The sequence below is a fragment of the Glycine soja genome, chromosome 8 (assembly GCF_004193775.1).
Source record: "Glycine soja cultivar W05 chromosome 8, ASM419377v2, whole genome shotgun sequence".
Classification (NCBI taxonomy): Eukaryota; Viridiplantae; Streptophyta; class Magnoliopsida; order Fabales; family Fabaceae; genus Glycine; species Glycine soja.
The window spans coordinates 22,438,113-22,457,787 of NC_041009.1; the positions used below are offsets into that span (position 1 = coordinate 22,438,113).

Here is a 19,675-nt window from a genome sequence, read left to right on the forward strand (position 1 = left end):
TTATAGTCGAGTGATTGTACAATTCATAGTTAATACTCAATGCACACAACATCTCAATCACATACATACATAATTTATCACATACACTCGATGTCAATCACAATGGTATAATCTCAAAATAGCATGTTATTACATCTCATGAATCATATTCACTTTACTTATGAACTATGCAATATACACAACTACTCAATTGTTTTCAAAATCATTTTAACTCGTCGGGTTCCCACAATGGATCCCATCACAATACTCATCGCCCTTAAAGGGTCTTACAATTGTGTGATTGCACAGTTCATAGTTCACAACTCAATACACACATCTCATCTTAATACACATGTATTTCGTCATCCATCACATGTTCAATTTATCACATAATCACAGTTTGAATCATCATTTCATAACCTCAACATAACAATTTATACAAAAGATTTTATCACAACATGGGGTGTAAAATCCTTGAAATAGTTTCTCACAATTATATCAAAATCAATTAATCAAATTCATGGGTTAAACACAAAGACATCAAGATCACTCAAGTTTATCAATCAATTCTCATCATGACATCAATTGGTACATATAACACAATAATATTGTATTTATAATCATAAAAAGAAAATTATAATTCAATAAACATCCCAAAATAAACCCAAATTTAGTTCTCTAAGGATCCCTACACACGTTCATTCTAACCCCCAATTGCGATAAACTCATCCCTTACCTCTAAGCGGACTCACGTGTCTTCCGACAGTGATAGCATCATTTCTAGCGGTTCCTTGAGATTCCTCCAGTTATTCCTTCGACTGCTCCGATAGAATTCTCAAACATCAGAGAGACGGAGAAGAGATTGAAGCCTACACTTGTACTGTCTTCATGAGATTCCTTTTTATCCCTCCACAAATATTATATTGCAAATCCCAACGGTGAAAGTGTGCGCAATTGAATTTCGAACAACATATCCAAATTTCATGAAAATCCAACGGTTAACGAAATCGGGATCATAGTTTTACTGAGACCGTTTTGGGTTTTTGCGGGAAAAGAGAAAACTACGGTGCGAAGGGTATTTCTCTTAGCTCTGACATGTTTTTGCAATTCCCAACGGTGAGAATTTGAGAATGCTCTAAATTGGGTTGCGAACATGGTACTCAAATTTCACGACGATCCAACGGTGAATGAGTCCGGGATCATTGTTTTTCTAAGACAGGTTTTGTGGACTGCGGGAAAAGGAAAGGGGTTTGGAGAGGAGAAGAGAGAAAATGAAAATGAGGGAAAGAAGAGACATCGTCAGTCTAAAACTGACCTAACATCGCTATTTATACCTAGGGTAAACACAACTTATTATTACTCTATTTATTTATTTTTAATATTTTATAAAAAGAAACTCTATTTTATTCTCTATCAAATGAATAAATCAAATATTTTTTTCTTCAAATCATTATTTCTCATTATTTATTTCTTTATAAAAACATGATCATTTTTTTAAACTCTATTTATTCATAAATAACAATTCTTTTTAAATTAGTTTATGAAAAATGGGATGTTACATCTTGTGTTTGAGGCTAGACTACGTGCTAACCATGGGTGGAAAAGAGAGAGAGAGAGAGAAAGAGAGAGAGAGAGAGAGAGACTATGGGGTATGTTTTATTGTGACCCCATGGTGGGCACCAAATGTACTTATCAAAATCTAATGCGGGTGCATGTTAGGGCGAACATGGCTATGGTGGGTTGCTGGACTTCACACGTTGGATTGAGAGTGACCTTTGTTAGGAGGAAAAAAAGGGGGACCTACAAAACAAAGGATTTTGACACTCAAGTAAGTTTGTGATTTAGCAGAGTATGAGTATGAATGAGTATGTATATGTATGTGTATGTGAGTAGGTGTGTGTTCATGGAAAAAGTGCGACGGCAATTGATACTTATAGTGTGGAGAGGGAGCTGCAAGTTCTTGTTGATAGGGGCTATTACAGTGATGTAACAACTATTGCAGATAATTACCGGCTTGTAGATAATAGCTAGTAGATAAATGTAGCTTATAGATAATGTTACAGATAACATGTAGCTTAGAGATAATTGCTAGTAGATAATTGTACTTTACATATAATCTATAGCTTTGAAGTTAATTGAATACCTACCAAGAGATAAAGAGAGGATAATATATTCAAATAATTGAGTGGTTAGAGATAATCTGTCCGTTGAGAGCCCGACTGTTAAGGGCTGAGCATCTGTCCTCATGTGCCAAGGCTAATATAGAAGGTTGACGTGTACATCTGAGTGCTAAGTATTGTGCCACATGTATTTTGTGGATCCTAGACAATACAAATTATGATTTTTGTTTCTTGGGAACCTTGACAGGCAGGGACAGATCCGCAGATCTACTAGATAAGGACTAACTTTCTTTTCTTTTACAATTATTTAAAACTCTAATTTTTATCAAAGAATTTTTTTAATAAAATATTTACTCATTCTACACATAAATTAAAACTGTTTTTTTGATTTAATTTCAAACAATAAAAGTAGAAAAAGTAATAAATATTTCTATCACTGAATAATTATATTTTAAACAATTAAAATTCTTTGATTATCAGAATATTGATCATTTTAAAAGAACGGAAATATAATAATTATTTATTTAAAAATTATTGAATAGTAGAATAATTGTTTAATACAAATATATTAAATCATTGAGTAGTTTATACAGATATTTGATCTATTTACTAATTTGTTTATTATTTTTCAATTTATTAACATAGTAGTAGTAAATGAAACAAAATAAGTGAGTAAAGTATTTTATTTGTTGCCTTTTTGTTATTGACAAAAATAGAATTTGCCTAAAGGGTTGGCGTAGACTCCTCCCAATATAAAATCAATTCCCAATCAAGAAAAAACTTGGACTTGCCGTTCACTCACCAACTAATGCTAAGTGAGGATGATATGATGAGATGGTTCCACTGGAGCGTGAAGACCAAACACTTATAAGGAGGAATTGGAGTAAGCATGATAAGCAAAACAAAGGGTATAAAAAAAATTAAAGCTATATGTCTAACCACGCTCCCCTCCCTTGTCTTTGTGGGTAGGCTGGTTCAGTCAAGGTAAATGTTGATGAGAATTGTTATTGTTTTTAAATGCGATTAAACTATCATTGCAACGATGAAGTAAGAAAATTATTATTGTAATATATTTTTGTTCGAGACTCATTAAATAAGTTAAAATTAATATAGAAAATGTCAATCTAGGTTTAGAATGATACAAATTAGGCTTTCAAGATCCTTTGTAAAATAGGTGTGATTATCATATCAAATTGTGTCTTGTCACATAAATGATTAAAAAATCTCAAAATTCATGATAAGATTGTATTTGCCAAAAAAAATATTGAAGTCTAAACAATTTACACACAAATAACTTCAATGATATTATTTCATGAACAAATAAAATTACACTTAAAACATGTACTGTATTTTTTTTTATTAAATTAGTCTTTTGGTGTTTTTGAAAAATATTAAATTAGTCTTTGTACCATGAATTATGAAAAAAGAAAGGAATACATTGGATTAGGATTTTAAAAGACTATTTTAATATAAAAAAGTCATGTGAATTTTAAAGATAGTATAAGAATGTTATGTTTATAAGACTTTTATGATAATTTAAATTTTAATGAATTTATATCATAAGAATTTAAAGAATTTAAAACGACTTTATAAATTTATAAGATTTAAAAGAATTATGTGATTTTTTTAAAACACATTCAAAATTACAAGAGTTGGTGAAAAAATAATAAGAAATGAGGAAATTTGGATAAAAAAGTAAAATCAATACAATTTTTTTAATCTTTTAATAGCTAAATTATTTCTGACTTTAGGTCCTTCTATCCTAATCCTTCTTACAATAACATCTTCTGGCTTTTGGATTTGAACAATAAATTTAAAATTATATTCTGATTTTTTGATTTTTTTTCAATTACTATAATTATTTTATGATAATTCCAATGATATGTTTAAATGAGGTGTAATAACATGCCTACACTAGAAGAAAGTGATGAGTGTGAAAAATTTGTAGAAGAATTACTAAATTATGAGGAGAACAAAATTAAGAATAATAGTTACGAAAATATTATATCGAACAGGTGATGAACATAATTAGCGTAAGAAAAACATGATTAACATTAAGACATAAGACAAATATTAATTTAATTTAAAAAACAAATAAAAAAGTGTAAAATGAAGGAGTATGTTTGACATTTTTTAGTTTCAAAATAGGAGAAACATAAACACACATCTTGAAGAATATTATTTTTTGACAATTGGCCCATACCTCTTTCAATTTAATAGATCTGGTTTTTGTAATGGGTATTAAAGAAGAAAGAATATATTGGGATGATAGGAAAAAGTAGTCTGATAACCAATATAAAAAGAAAGAAAAAACTATAACAAAATCTTAAGAGTTTATATGAGATTGTTTGATAGATATTTTGTATTAAAAATAAGATAAAATCTATCAAAATTCATATTAAAAAATAATTCATCAGAATTTATATATTTTTGAATTATAAAATACATTTTTAAGTTATAAAAACTCCTAATTAAATATCACCAAAATTTTTTATATTTCTTAAAAAATCCTAATATTATTAATTAAATAACACAAAACTTATTTGTATCATTTAAAAATTTTGATTAAATATTACAATTTTTTTATAATTTCTTTTTAAAATCCTTTAAAGATGATAGTCTTACTTTTTTTTTATGAGTTTATCATTCAACAATTTAAAAACGAACATTATTAATACTAGTATTATTTATCTTTGAAAACCATTAAATGCAAAACCCCACTCCCTCTTAGAAGGGTTTTTGAGCGTCGTGGCCACTGCATCCTTCACTCCCACAACACCATTTTCTGTCTTAAAGGCGGCGACACTTTCATTCCATGTCTCCACTCTCTTCATCTATGAATTTTGAACACTTTTTTTCACTCTTGTTCTTCTTCTCGTTCCTATTCCATTTAGTTTGATGTTCTCCCTCGCCAAGGGACTCGATTCTCTTCCCAACCCTCTCATTCCGCCATTTCCTCGAACATGTGGCGGCACGCCGCCAAACACGCCTGCCGCGGTAGTATTCGCCAGAGCTTCCACCCTTCCAGGCTCCTCTCTCTCTCCCACGGCTCCATTTTCTCCCCCAAAAGGGAGGCTTTCTTGTACAGCGTGGCAAGACTAAACTGTATTGGTCGTGGCGATTTTCAGTTTCAGTTTGGTGCCAAAGGGTATTCCGGTGTTGCCGAGGCGGCTTCTTCCACTGATGTGGAGGAAGATGGTGTTTTTGTTGATGAAATTCAGCAACTTTTATTGCAGGAGATGAATGATGAGGTGGAGAGTCAATTGGTGGAGGAAGAGGGTGCCCCAATTGATGAAATTCAGCAACTGTTATTGCATGAGATGCATAAAGAAGAGAGGAATGAATTGGTGGAGGAACAGGCTGCCCCAGGTGACGGAATTCGAGGACTGTTTCAGGGGATGAAGAAAGAGAAGCAGAAGAAGGTGGTTGGATATAATAGGTGGCAGAATGAGGGGAAGGGTGTGGGGCAGTGTAGGTACCAGGAGCTGAGAAGGAGGCAGGTTAAGATTGAGACTGAGACGTGGGAAGAGGCGGCAAAGGAGTATAGGGAGCTTTTGATGGACATGTGTGAGCATAAGCTGGCACCCAATTTGCCGTACATGAAGTCGCTCTTTCTCGGCTGGTTTGAGCCTCTGAGGGATGCCATTGTCAAGGAACAGGAGATGTATGGTGAAGGGAAGAATAGGACGGCCTATGCGCCATACTTTGTTCAGTTGCCGGCAGATAAGATGGCTGTTATCGCAATGCATAAGTTGATGGGGCTGTTGATGACAGGAACAGAACATGCCACCGTTGGCACTGCCAGGGTTGTGCAGGCTGCGTGTGGCATAGGTGATGCCATTGAAAATGAGGTGGGATGTTGCATTGATTGTGTTGTAACTGTTGTTTGTGTTCGTTTTGTTTGGACTTAAGTCTTATGTGCTCAAATAGTTTAAATTGTTCATTTCGTACTGTTTTGAATTATGTTCTATAAATTTAATTGCATTCCTTTTGTGTTAGTTCAAAAGAACTAGGAACTACCCTAGGAACACCCTTAGAAAACCATGGGAGTTTGGAGAAAGTTCAAAAGTTTGAAGAGGGGGAAGGAGAGAGTATCTTGAGGAGGCAAAGACCTACTTGGTTAGCTCTAATGTTGTAATAAAATTATGGCTTTGATCTTATGGTTTTTAATAGAAAAAAATATAATTATGTTAGAATGCTTTTTGGAGGCAGGTATGGTAGCCAGGTGTGGCAATCATAAGATAAGATGGGGATGAATATGTGTGATGTAAGGTTTTTTTGGGTATCTCTATGGGTATGAAATCGGAGATGAGTAGTACACTACTAGCTACTCAAGCTGATCCATATCTCCTCAAATCACATGCGCATATTGATGTATATACAATTAAAGTATAAGGCTTGATAAGACTTGAAGATTGTGCCTTTCTAACGGCAAAATGTTCTTTCTTTTTGTCATGTTACCCTATATATGTTCTACAATTTATTCTGAATAATTAAGTTCCCTGGGAATGACATTTTATATCTATAGGTATATTAATTGAATATCTTGTTATGGGTGCAACCATATGTATTGTTTATTATTTGATGGCTCAGGTTAGAATACACAAGTTCTTGGAGAAAACTAAGAAGAAAAAGGGTGATAGAAGCAAGAAAAATAAAGCAAGTGAGTCTGTCGCTGACATCAAAGAGGAACAAAAGCTGCGGAAAAAAGTCATTGATTTGATGAAAAAGCAAAAGCTAGTTGCAGTGAGGGGGCTAGTGAAGGGCAAGGATGATACAAAACCGTGGGGAGCAGCCATAAAGACAAAGGTTTGTGTAGCCTCTCCTACACTGTCTAAATTTCTCTTTTGCTATTTGTTTGCTACTTGATGAGATAGTATCCTATCCACTTCACAGGTAGGAAGCCGTTTAATTGAGCTCTTAATGCAAACAGCATATATACAACCACCACCAGATCAATTACTGGATGCTGCACCTGATATCCGGCCTGCATTTGTTCATTCATTTAGAACAGTGGCAAAAGTGTCAGCGTGAGCTTTATTCTCTGCCTCTCAATCTCATAGTCACCTTTAAATCTTCCGGCAGTATTTTACATTGTTGCTCTGGATTTTTTTTATTTAAACAGTAAAGCAAGCAAAAGATATGGTATTGTTCAATGTGATCCTCTAATTCTTAAAGGACTTGAAAGAACCGTAAGTATATTCCATCACCTTCTGTTCTTCAGTTGAAGTTTAAATTGATTTGTTCATCATTTGAGATATCTCCGAGTAACATTTTTGGTATTGTACTATTGTATTATTATTTGTCAAGGTCTTTTAGCCTTTAGTTTTGAAAAGAGATTTATGTTATGGACTTTTTTACTGATAAGTTAGATCCCTAATTGAATCAGGGCTAGGAAAACTTGGACTTGTAATAATGGCAATGCTGGATCCTGACAATCAAAGGATGCAGATGATAAGTTAGGATAAGAAAGAATTAAGGAGATATGTGAGAATCTAGCTAGAGCTAAATCTTGACAATTTAATCTTTTTCCTATACTTTGAATTCACAATAAGTGTATATATTAGGGAAACTTTAAGCATGTTTAGTCCTACTCCCTCCGGTCTCAAATATAAGAAAAAAACTTTTTTCTTAGTCTCAAATATAAGAAAATTTCAACCAACTTTATCTTATTTATTGTTACTATCTCTAAAATACTCTTCATTTAATTGAGGTGTTAGTTTCAATCACTTTTTCTTATTCTTGATACAAGTTCCAATGAAGGGTAAGTTGGAAAAAAATTACTTTTTAATTGAAATTGATGCAATTAAATGTGGTTAACTAACTTTCTTAGTTAGCATGTGTTAGGGATGAGGGTGAAGGTCAGTCTGACTGTACCAAAGCCGTTGCTGGTTTACAGCAGAAAAGATCGAAAGTAACTAGTTAGGGGTCATAACTGATTTATAGTAAATCAGTTATGACAGCTCAGCAGTAGGAGTTTATATAAATAAGGCTTGACCCTTGATGGTGGCTCATTTGTTTTTTTTTTTGCTCAGCCAAAATATAGTATAACATTAATGAATACTAGAGGTACTGAAAAAATACAGGTTTTAGAGATAATACACATCTAGATTAGCTAGATGCATAATTATACAAGCTGAAAGATCCCACTGTAATCTAATAGAACAGGGACTGTACTAGTTTCCTATATTCCTGTCCTAATAAAGCCAAATTTGAGATTTGAGGACCTAATAAAGCCAAATTTGAGATTTGAGGACCACTGATTGAAGTGAAGAGAGAAATTCTTTTCCAAGCCTCTTAGCCATGTCCATAGAAGAAACACTGCATCATCCATTAGTTTGTGAGCATTGAAAGTAGCATTTGAGAAAATGATGTTGTTCCTATGTTTCCAAATAGTATAAGTCAAAGCTAGCCACCACCACTGCCATCTATTCGTCTGCAATCCTTCAAACCCTCCATGAATATGTTGAGTAAAGTGCTGACTCGGATGATATGGGAAAACCCCCACCAAATTGACCCAAGATAGCGATTCCCACCATGAAGGATTAATCTTACTGCAATGAAAGAATAAATGACTCGCACTCTCGTCTACCAATCTGCAAAAAGGACATAAATACTCTAGTAGCTCAACCCGTTTCTTTTTCAAATTGTCTCTGGTTGGCAATTTATCTTTGATTAGCCTCCACACGAACATAGTCACTTTCGACGGTACCCTAAGCTTCCATAGCTCCTTGAACTGACCGTCCTGACCATCTCCTGAAATGTCTTCTCTAATAACCTTATAAGCACTCTTAGCTGAATAACTACCACATGGCTCTGCCGCCCACTTCCACCAATCATGTTCGTCCGGCCTGATTCTGAACCCCTCAACATCGTGAAGGAAAGCGATTGCCATATCTATCTCACTATCAAACAAAGGTCTCCTCCACTGAAAATTCCACTCCCAACCTCCTTCACTGAAAGCTCCTACTTGCTGAATGAGATGTTGTTGCTGAGCCGAAATGGTGTACAGTCTAGGGAATTTCACTGCCAAGTTGTTCTCTCCGCCTGTCCACTTATCCTCCCAAAATTTAAATTTGTCCCCGCATCCTACCTTCCACAAAATCGATTTATTCAATTGCTGACCCAAATGAGGGTGATGATATATCGTCTTTAAATCCCTCCACCATAAGGATTCAGAGCTAGCCCTCGAAGGTCCATCAAGACTCCTCCAACCTCTATACTTTGCTTCAAGAACTCTTGTCCATGTCTCCCCCTGATTTTGCAACAGATCCCATTTCCACTTCCCTAACAGTGATATATTAAATGATGTGATATCCTTGACTCCCAGTCCTCCTTGCTCCTTTGGCAAACACACCGTTTCCCACCGGATCCATGGAATCTTGATTTGATCCGACGTGCCACCCCATAAAAAGTTCCTCTGTAATCTGACTATCTTGTTGACCACCTGTTTAGGGATCCTGAAAAAAGATAAAAAATAAATTGGAATGGATGTTAGCACTGAATTTATGAGAGTCACTCTCTCCCCGAAAGACAAATGTCTTTGTTTCCATCTCGCCAATTTTCTCTCGCATTTAGTGGTTAGAGGGTGGTTAGAGGGTCCCAAGTCTGACATCTTCTGGGATTAGCACCAATATGGATGCCAAGATATGTGAAAGGAACGAACATCAATCTACAATTGAGATAATTGGATGCATCATAAGTCCACTGATCTGACACACCAAAGGCCCCGTAACTACTTTTAGCAAAATTTATCTTTAGCCCCAATGCGAGCTCGAAAGCACGCAATATTGCCTTGATCGCTCTTACATTCTCCATCGTTGTCTCTCCCAAGAATATCGTATTGTCTGCGTACTGGAGCAAACTAACCTCAACCTTATTTGTGCCCGCTAAGAATCTCCTGTATAGACCTCTGTTGATAGCCTTTGACATTAGGCCACTCAACCCTTCAGCCACGATATTGAATAGAAGAGGTGGTAACGGATCTCCTTGTCTGAGTCCTCTCTGCGGATAGAATTCCTTTGTAGGGCTTCCATTTACTAACACCGAAATAGAAGCTGATTTTAGACATCCAAGCATCCATTGGGTCCACTTGGGACCAAAACCCAATCTCCTCATCATATAAATCAAGAACTCCCACAACACTGAATCATACGCCTTCTCATAGTCCACTTTGAAGACCATGCACGGTTTCTGGCATCTTTTAGCCTCATCAACCACCTCATTTGCAATCAACACACTATGGAGCATATGTCTGCCTTCTATGAAAGTTGACTGTCTTTCATTAATAATACAGTGCATAACCTTCTTCAGTCTATTAGCCAACACCTTAGCAAGAATCTTATAAGTACATCCTATGAGGGAAATAGACCTATATTCATTCAGCTCTTGAGGATCCGCTACCTTCGAGATTAAGGCTATAAACGAAGCATTCAAACCCCTCGGGAAAACTCTATTGACATGGAACTCATCAAAGAATCTAAGGAAATCTGGTTTGATGACTTCCCAGAATTGCTTGATGAATTTAAAATTGAGTCCGTCCGGGCCCGGGCTTTTGTCACTACCACAACTCCAAACGGCCCTTCTGATCTCCTCCTCCTGAAATCGCTCCACTAACATGACATTCTGCTGAACGTCAATGGTATTGAAGGGAATCCCGTCCAAAGTTGGTCTATCAAAATCCGCTTCCTGGAACCTCTTTGAAAAAAACCTCCTTACTTCTTCTTTGACTTCTGTCGGCTCATCCTTCCATACTCCATCAACCTTCACACCGTTCAAACAATTGGATCGACGCCTGGAATTTATTAGCAGGTGAAAGTATCTTGAATTGCAATCCCCTTCCTTAATCCATCTGGATCTTGCTTTCTGTCTCAACAACGACTCATGTGTTTGAGCTGCCTCCCATAATTCCTGCTGAAGTTGCTTTCTGAGCGCCCGCTCGTTATCTTCCAACTGTCTGTCTGCTGACACCTCATCCAATTTATTTAGCTCTTCCTCTATCTTCTTGAAACGACTATATGTGTCCCCAAAATGATCTTTGTTCCACACCTTTATCTTTTGCTTGAGATCTATGATTTTCTTTTTTAACATATAACCCCCCATCCACTTTGAAGGTTGGATGACCAGCTGTCTTTGACCATCTTCTCGAAAGATTTATCAGATAACCAACAATCGAGTAGTCTAAAAGGTTTTGGGTCCCAGTCGGTATTTTTGGATCTGAGCAATACGGGACAATGGTTCGAAAAATTTCTGGTCAGTGTAGACTGAAACGAACCAGGCCATTTGGATAACCACTCTGGAGAGACCAAGACTCTATCCAACTTGCTTTTAGCGGTACCATTCGGTCTGAACCATGTGAATTTCTTTTCCACCCATGGCACTTCTTCTACCTCCAGCTCCTCTATCCATTTATTAAATTCCACAATGCTTCCATCCACCAACTCCCTTTGCGAGGAACCCATTCTCTCTCCACGTGACCTGATGTTATTAAAATCTCCTAGAATGCACCAATATCCATCCGAAATCTGGTTTTTCATCTAAGAAACGGTATCCCACAACACTCTCTTGTCTTGCAGATTACATGAAGAGTAGATATTTACAACATGTACTGACTGCACCTCTTTGCCCCACTTCCCTGACAGCAAGATGAATCCAGCTCCAACAATTATGCTCTCCACCTTGAAAGAGGTTTGATTCCAAATACAGAGGATGCCACCAGCTGGCCCAGCAGATGGATAAAACTCCCAACTGTAGTCAAAATTTCCCCACAAGGCCTGGCACAAATTCTTATTCACAGTCTCCTTTTTTGTTTCTTGTAAGCATAAAAGATCAACATGATGCTCTTTGACCATCCTTCTGATTGCTGGCCATTTAACCCCCCTCCCTAATCCTCTTACATTGTAAGAGATGATATTCATGGGATCCATCTCCTGCCTCCCAACGTAGCTGTCTCTTCTTCGTCTCTTTCTTCCATATCCAACAGCTTTTGAACATAATTTCTTTGTGAAGATCCTGTTGTCAGTCCCAACTCAGTGATCGTCTTCCACACATTTTCCGCTTGAATTTGATTTTCATGCCTTCTGTTTGTTGGTGTGTTCTTTCTGCACTTGTTGACTATCTGGTCCATTTCCATGCTGATGCTGCTGCTTTGCTTCAGTATTGAGATTTTCTGGGCTTAAGTTATCTTGGTTCATCGTATCACCTTCTTTATGGGCTTTTGTTATTTTTCTCTTACTCCTTTTACGGGAGTAAACAAGCCACGGAGTTAGACTGGCTGCTTTTTGAGCTAATGGGCCTTTTTTATTAGGTGAACATGGCTTAGGGGTGGTGTCAATAGCACTGCCCAAGTCCACTACCCCCCTCATCCCCTTGTCACGTGACCTGACTAGGGGTAATTTAAAATTGCGTTCACCTTCAACTTCCTCCTCTCCCTCAACGTTCTTTGTCTCCTCCATTTTTCCATTTTCGCGAAAACTCTCATCAGTGGTAGTTCTGACACTCCCCCCTGTGTCCTCTTCAGCCCCTATTTCTTTCTTTCCTTCTCCCTGCACTGCTATCCCCGATACACTGCAACCCTGCATGCACTGTACATCAGTCTGCACAATGTCCAGGTGTTTGGCTGACCATTGGACAATAGCTTTGTCCGTTGAGTCGACTCTGTTGCTTTGACCAAACACAACACCCGATTGGGTTGCTTGTTTCGCTGCCGCCGCCGGCTCCTGTGCACAATTGCTCGACAGGTGTCACCCTTTTCCAACTCCACGCTTCAGCCGATCGTCGTCGTCGGAAACAGCGTCATCGTCGCCATCAGCTTCGTCTGCGCCTGCCTTCATCGCTGTCCATGGTGGTTCAAGCTCCCGATTGAAACATTGTTGACACCCTTCCACTTCTCCCGCCGCGATCTGAGCCGTCGTTCACCATGGCTCCCTTCGAGAGCTCGATATCCAACCCTCGTGTTTCTGCACCCGTGCCTCCACCTGTTACTCTTCTATCCTCCGCCTTATCCACGTTCGTGTCCGATACTTTAGGATTATATCTCCACAACTTCACCTCTCCTTCATCATCGCCTTCTTCGGAATTAATCTCCTCTGATGAGCTAAAGTTATACTGTCGCTTTAGCTGCCACGTGTCACCTAGAAGCCCTCTCTCTTCCGCTACATGCACCAAGAATGTCTCCCCCTGTATCGTGACGTGCACCGTATGTTGTATCAATGGTTTCCATGGCGTTTTGATTAGGATCCGTGCCACGTCTAGCCTCCTTCGCTCTTCTACATTATCATCGACATCCACCACTTCACCGATACCAGAAACTATCTGTTTGATGTGAAGCATATCCCATGCAACCAGAGGTATTCCCTAACATTGGAGCCAAGCCAGTCTGAAACTAGGGCGTAGTTTTGGGTTCCATTTCTCTATTGAATAGAACAAATCGCCCCATCCTTCATCTTCTTCATTCAACATTCTCTCCACTTTCTCTTCGGTGAGACCAAGAAGCAAAACCATATCTCCGCCGATGTACTTTGGTGATATGTTTTGTCCGTTATCCCACCATATATCATCCTCTATGGTAGCAAAACTTGCTAGGTTTTTCAATCTGCCCACCCAAGCCTCCTTGAGCCATTGTTGGCCCGTCATCGGTATATTAAGGTTGACTTCGGATGAGGAGTTGTAACGAGTGTGATCGTCCTGGGCTGGCGCTTTCTTCTGTTCTGATCTTGGAATACGCTGATTGACCACATCCGCATACGACCCTCGTTGGACTCCCTCCTTATTTCCTGGTATCCTGCTCAGGTACGAGTCTCTTTTCCCCTTTTGTGGATTTCTGGCCTCTGTTCTGACCCCTTCTGTTGTTGATGACTCTCGTTCTTGGCTCTCCCATATTTGGGGACATTAACATTCATTTTCAATCCTCCAAACACCATACTATCCAGTTTCTTTTGGAGGAGTTGTGTGTCCCTCACTCCTTTGAACCTCTCGAAACCATATCTCCTTCCTTGACTATTTCGTTTCCGGGGTATGAAAACCTCACGCACGTCTCCACTCTGTTTGAAATGGAGCCATAATTATTCTATTGTTTTCCCTCCAATGGTCAGACGGGGACCCTTCGTCGTACGAACTTTGGCGCTCTCTCTCCTCTCTCTTCTATTCCTGACTCTCTGCCACCCACTGTTTCTCTCTCTCCACTCTCTCTCTCCATCAAATGAGAAGTTCAATGCCAACAAACTGATGGGGTGGCTCATTTGTAACTGTAACAAGGACTTGCCTTGTGTAAGAGAGGAGTGCTTCTCTTGTAACAGAATTCTGTTAGAGTGTGATCAATAGAAGATTCATTCTTTATTTTCCTATTATGTGTCTTGTGCAATTCTCGTTACTCTACTCTGTTGTGAGTGTGTGAGGGTGAGAGAGTGTAGAAGATGCCTAACAGCGTGACATGTTTTTTCTTCTTATATTTGAGACTGGAGGGAATACTTGTAAGACTGACTTTGTATAGTGATTTTACCGGGATACTACCTTCAATATAGTCCTAAAATAGTAGACTTACTCCCTATGCATAGAAAAATCTAAATCCCTGATCCTAGAACTAGAAAACTTCCGTGGAAATGTTCAGATTTTGCTGTTGATGTGGTTTATTAGGTAGATCATTATTTTCAAACCCACAAATGTAGTTCCTTGCTTAGCCCATTAAAGGATATCTCTCCAGTATTATGCTCTGTTGGTCATTTCGTTGTCTCTGGTTTTTGCTAAATGGACTTCGGTGTTCAATGGGTGGTGGGGGTAAATTTACCTGCTAGCCCTGGAGTTAATTGGCATTGTATTCATGCTCTTGGCACATCAAAGCTTGTTTCTTCTTTTTTAATATACTTCTATTCCAGCCATAGCCATAGCCTGGCTAGTGGTTATGTCCTAGGAACTGTATTTTATTATTAAGTCCCTGGGAGTAGATTAATAGAGTTTCGTCAGTGGAAAAATCACATACTATATTGGAGTTGGTTGTGAATGAACAAAGGGTTCTTGTTCTCTCACCTGTCTTTCTCCATATCTCTGATTGAATGCGTGAATTTTCAGAGGTTTTTTAGTTTATCTAATTGGGAATCAAAGCTAAAGCATATGGGCAGTTTATTTCAATCAGTTCTCAATTGATGATTGCATCTTAATATCCTATATTGTTTGTATATATTTAGATTTATAGCCATCTTTGCTCCTGTCCATGGATTCTACAAATCATTTATTTATTTTTTAAATTTTCGTTTTTCTACAGGCCAAAAATATGGTCATTCCTTATATGCCTATGTTGGTTCCACCAGTCAACTGGTCAGGGTATGATAACTTACAAATTTATTTGCTGTCTTGCTACCATTCTGTATTTCAATTTTATGGTTGGGTATGATTTTAGGGCTTTTCTTTAAGCTAATGCTATAAATTGGGGCTAGATGGAGGTCCAAACTCCAACCAAGGTAAAAAAAATCTGAAGATAATCAGTATATTATACCCCTTAATATAGTATCCTTTGGTGCATTTGGTTGTTAGCTTCTCTGTGGTAATGCTTGGGCTGTGGCTGTTTTTTGTTAAAGGGTTTTACTATTTCTGATTGGCATTGGGATTAGGCTACCCTGTTAATTCCTGGTGTCATTTTTTTTGTTTTTGTTTTTCCTGCTGTTGAAGATACTTCATGCTTGCTGCAATGTACTTTTTTTCTCCTCAACTACACTATTAACCTTGTAAAAACTGGCATTTACAATTAGCTTCAAAATGTGGATCAGGATTTTCCTTGTACACCGTCGAGCACATGAATCAATGTTTACAATAAGTAAATTACAGCGTTTTTTCTTTTAGCTGAATGTACGACTTAAGTGCTGACTTCTCCATTTTCCCTTTGCTGTATTTTCACAGTTATGACAAAGGTGGGCACTTGTTCTTACCCTCTTATGTCATGCGTACTCATGGAGCCAGGCAACAACGTGAAGCTGTTAAGAGGGCCCCTAGGAAGCAATTAGAGCCTGTGTTTGAGGTCTGAGTTTGTTATAGACGTCAATGTCATGCATGTTGGGTACACTTCACTACAGTGCAAATATTAGTGTTACTCAATGAAGAGTAGTGTTTGAACTGAATTTGTGTGTGGGTGTGTGGGTGAATTCTTTTCACTATGCTTTTGTCTAAACTATATAGGAATTATGGAAGGATTTTTTTTCATAAAAATACTCATGATCAGGCTCTGGATACTCTTGGGCATACGAAATGGAGGGTAAATAAGAAGGTACTGAGTGTTGTAGACAGGATATGGGCTAGTGGAGGCCGTATTGCTGATTTGGTGGACCGCGATGATGTAAGTTCAATTAAATGGTTGCTGTTTGTTTGTTGATTTTTTTCTGTTTATAACTAATTATATTGTAGCTTTGTTAACTTGTTTCATTATTACTATACATAAATCTTACAAGGTCTATGGATTATGAATTTTATATTTTGAAGTTATATGCTTTAAGAGACTTATGTTGACTATAGTTTGAAATGGTGTTTAACTTTCTATTGTTAGGTTCCTTTACCTGACAAGCCAGTTACCGATGATGAAGAGAAGATAAAGAAATGGAAGTGGAAATGCAAATCTCTGCAGAAAGAGAACAGAGAGAGATATTCACAACGTTGTGACATAGAACTTAAACTTGCTGTAAGCTTCCTTGAACATTATGTACATTAGTTTGTAATCATATTCTATGTCTGGTGACACACCCAATGTGGGGTACAGGTTGCACGAAAAATGAAGGATGAAGAGGGTTTTTACTACCCACACAACCTTGATTTCCGAGGGCGTGCATATCCCATGCACCCACACTTAAATCACCTTGGTTCAGATTTATGCCGAGGTATATTGGAATTTGCAGAGGGACGCTTTCTTGGAAAGTCTGGCCTACAGTGGCTGAAGATACACTTGGCAAATCTATATGCTGGTGGTGTTGATAAACTATCACACGAAGGTCGCTTGGTGTTCACTGAAAATCATTTTGAAGACATATTTGATTCTGCAGATAAACCTCTCCAAGGGAGGCGATGGTGGTTGAAAGCAGAAGATCCATTGCAGTGCTTAGCTGTGTGCATAACTCTAACCGAAGCTTTAAGAAGTTCTTCACCAGAAACATTCATCTCACATATTCCAGTACATCAGGTATTTGCATGGTTTGAATGAAGTTTAGCATATATTATCAAGATATGCTTGGGGTTCAAAATTTTGCTTGGAAACGGTTTAGAGGGTATGAATCTCCCATACCTAATAAATCAGGTGGACACTAGGAGTAGCAAGTACTTCTGCTAAAACAGACCACATTACATTATCCCAATCTGAACCAATTCTTTATAATTAATCATGAGTTGGGTTGGAATGTTGAGTTGGAATTTTTATCTTAGAAAGGTTTAGTGGAAGATATCCAATTCTAAATTTATGAAGATAGATTAGCATCTAAGTATCTCCTTTTATGTGTAATGAACATCATATTTCTTGTCAATTGCTATAAAAGAACTTAGATAAGCGTTTGAGCTAAGAATGATAAAAACCTAATTTAAAAAAAAAGTTAAGAGCAAACTTTTCTTCAAAAAAGTGATGCCACATTAACCCATGTTGTACACAAAAGCCAAACGCCTCAATTTTGAACATTTTCCATTTTTCAGGTTAATCAGGTTACTTTGGCTTTTAAATAGCCTAGTATATGTGCATATAATTTCATTGGATATACTTTGCTTTTGTTTACCTACCTCTGGTTAACAGTAAAAAATATATGGATGATATAGGGGAGTACTACTAGGAGTGCATGAATGATTTTGGTAAGAATACGGTAGTAATTTTGGTTATCATTACTGAAAAATTGATATACACTGCTCATCTTAAAAGTTCCTAGAATTTAAATTTTGATTTTATCTTTCTCCTGTTGATGAGGGTGAGCCTAGAGGATCAATGGTAAGGTTGATCATTGATGCCTTGTGACATGATGGTCACAGGTTCTATTCACTGAAATAACCTCTTTGTTTATGGGTAATACTGCATGTATCTGTCCCTCCCCATACCCACATTGTTGGGAGCCTTGTGCACTAGGGCACTAGGCTATCCTTGTCTTCCTCATGGATATAAGAATTTTTAAGAAATAAGTTTTGGTATTCCTTTAGCATTTTTCTTCATTTGGGTCGTGCTCTTCACTGTTGTGTAAAATGATCAGCTTAATCTATTATTACTGTGATTTTAGGGACTGCTGGGGAGAAAAATAATAGGAGAGGAAGAATAATTATTGTATATTATTTAGGAATAAAAGATTTACATATATAGGCAAGGCTGCCAATTACATAATAAATGCAAAAAGGAAAGTAAATAAAAAGGGATTAGATCAAATCAGAGAGATTTGATTCTGACCCAAAATAATAATCAAATCGGATCAAATTGGAATAATATGATCTTGATCCTAATTATTCAATCTTCTACAAAATTAATTCCAAAAATAAACATCCAGCTGTCTAATTAATTCTTAATATAGACATACAACTGTCAACACCCCCCTTCAAGTTGGTGCATAGATGTCCAACATGTCCAACTTGCTTACAAGAAACTCAAAGTTGGGCCTAAACAATCCTTTTGTAAGAATGTCAGCAATTTGTTGTGAAGAAGGAACAAAAGGCATGCAAATTAGGCCGGCGTCCACCTTCTTTATGAAATGTCTATCAATTTCAACATGCTTGGTTCGGTCATGTTGAACAGGGTTCTAGGAGATACTGATTGCAGCCTTGTTATCACAATACAATTTCATTGGAAGAGTCATAGGAAGCTGCAATTCTTCTAGAATCCTTTTAAGCCATAAAATCTCACAAACACCTTGGGCCATTGCCCTATACTCAGCCTCAGCACTGCTCCTGGCCACAACATCTTGTTTTTTGCTACTCCAAGTAATCAAGTTTCCCCAAACAAATGTGCAGTAACCGGATGTTGATTTCCGATCAGTAATAGATCCTGCCCAGTCTACATCTGTGAATACTTCAATAGCTTGCTGTCCAGTTTTTTTGAAAAACAATCCTCTGCTTGGAGTACTTTTAAGGTACCTTAAAATTCGGTGGACAGCCTCCAAATGTTCTTTGTGTGGTGATTGCATGAATTGGCTCACTAAACTGACTGCAAAGGCTATATCTGGACGGATATGGGATAGATAAATTAACCTCCCCACTAATCTCTGATATCGGGTTGTGTCTACAGGGTCTCCTTTGCCTTCACTCTGAAGTTTCTGGTTGGGGTCTATTGGAGTATTTGCTGGCCTACAACCCATCATCCCAGTTTCTTTGAGTAGGTTCAGAATATACTTCTGTTGAGACACAACAATCCCTTTTTTTGATCTTGCAACCTCCATTCACCCGCAAGAGATGCCTTCAAATTATTTATTTCTTTATAATCATCCCCGGTAATTATAATATCATCCACATAGACAATTAATACAACCATCTTTCCTTCAGAAGAGTGTTTCACAAGCAAGGTGTGATCACTCTGACACTGAGAATATCCCAGCTTCTTAATAAACTGGGCAAATCTCTCAAACCATGCTCTAGGTGACTGT

General features: G+C 37.5%; 1 protein-coding gene across 5 annotated transcripts in view; it reads left to right on the forward strand.

Moving 5' to 3' along the window:
• Positions 1–4,815: 4,815 nt before the first annotated feature.
• LOC114422769 (DNA-directed RNA polymerase 2B, chloroplastic/mitochondrial-like) overlaps positions 4,816–19,675 on the forward strand; it is a 28,537-nt gene continuing 13,677 nt past the window's right edge. For all 5 annotated transcript variants that reach the window (XR_003668731.1, XM_028389293.1, XM_028389295.1 and 2 more), the window contains exons 1-9: positions 4,816–5,950; positions 6,693–6,908; positions 6,996–7,129; positions 7,225–7,291; positions 15,358–15,416; positions 15,990–16,107; positions 16,309–16,422; positions 16,630–16,761; positions 16,840–17,256. Coding sequence is in view for 4 of the 5 variants with exons in the window: in XM_028389293.1 (XP_028245094.1) it covers positions 5,063–5,950; positions 6,693–6,908; positions 6,996–7,129; positions 7,225–7,291; positions 15,358–15,416; positions 15,990–16,107; positions 16,309–16,422; positions 16,630–16,761; positions 16,840–17,256 (2,145 nt within the window). In the remaining variant the exon portion in view is untranslated. The remainder of the gene's footprint in view (positions 5,951–6,692; positions 6,909–6,995; positions 7,130–7,224; positions 7,292–15,357; positions 15,417–15,989; positions 16,108–16,308; positions 16,423–16,629; positions 16,762–16,839; positions 17,257–19,675) is intronic.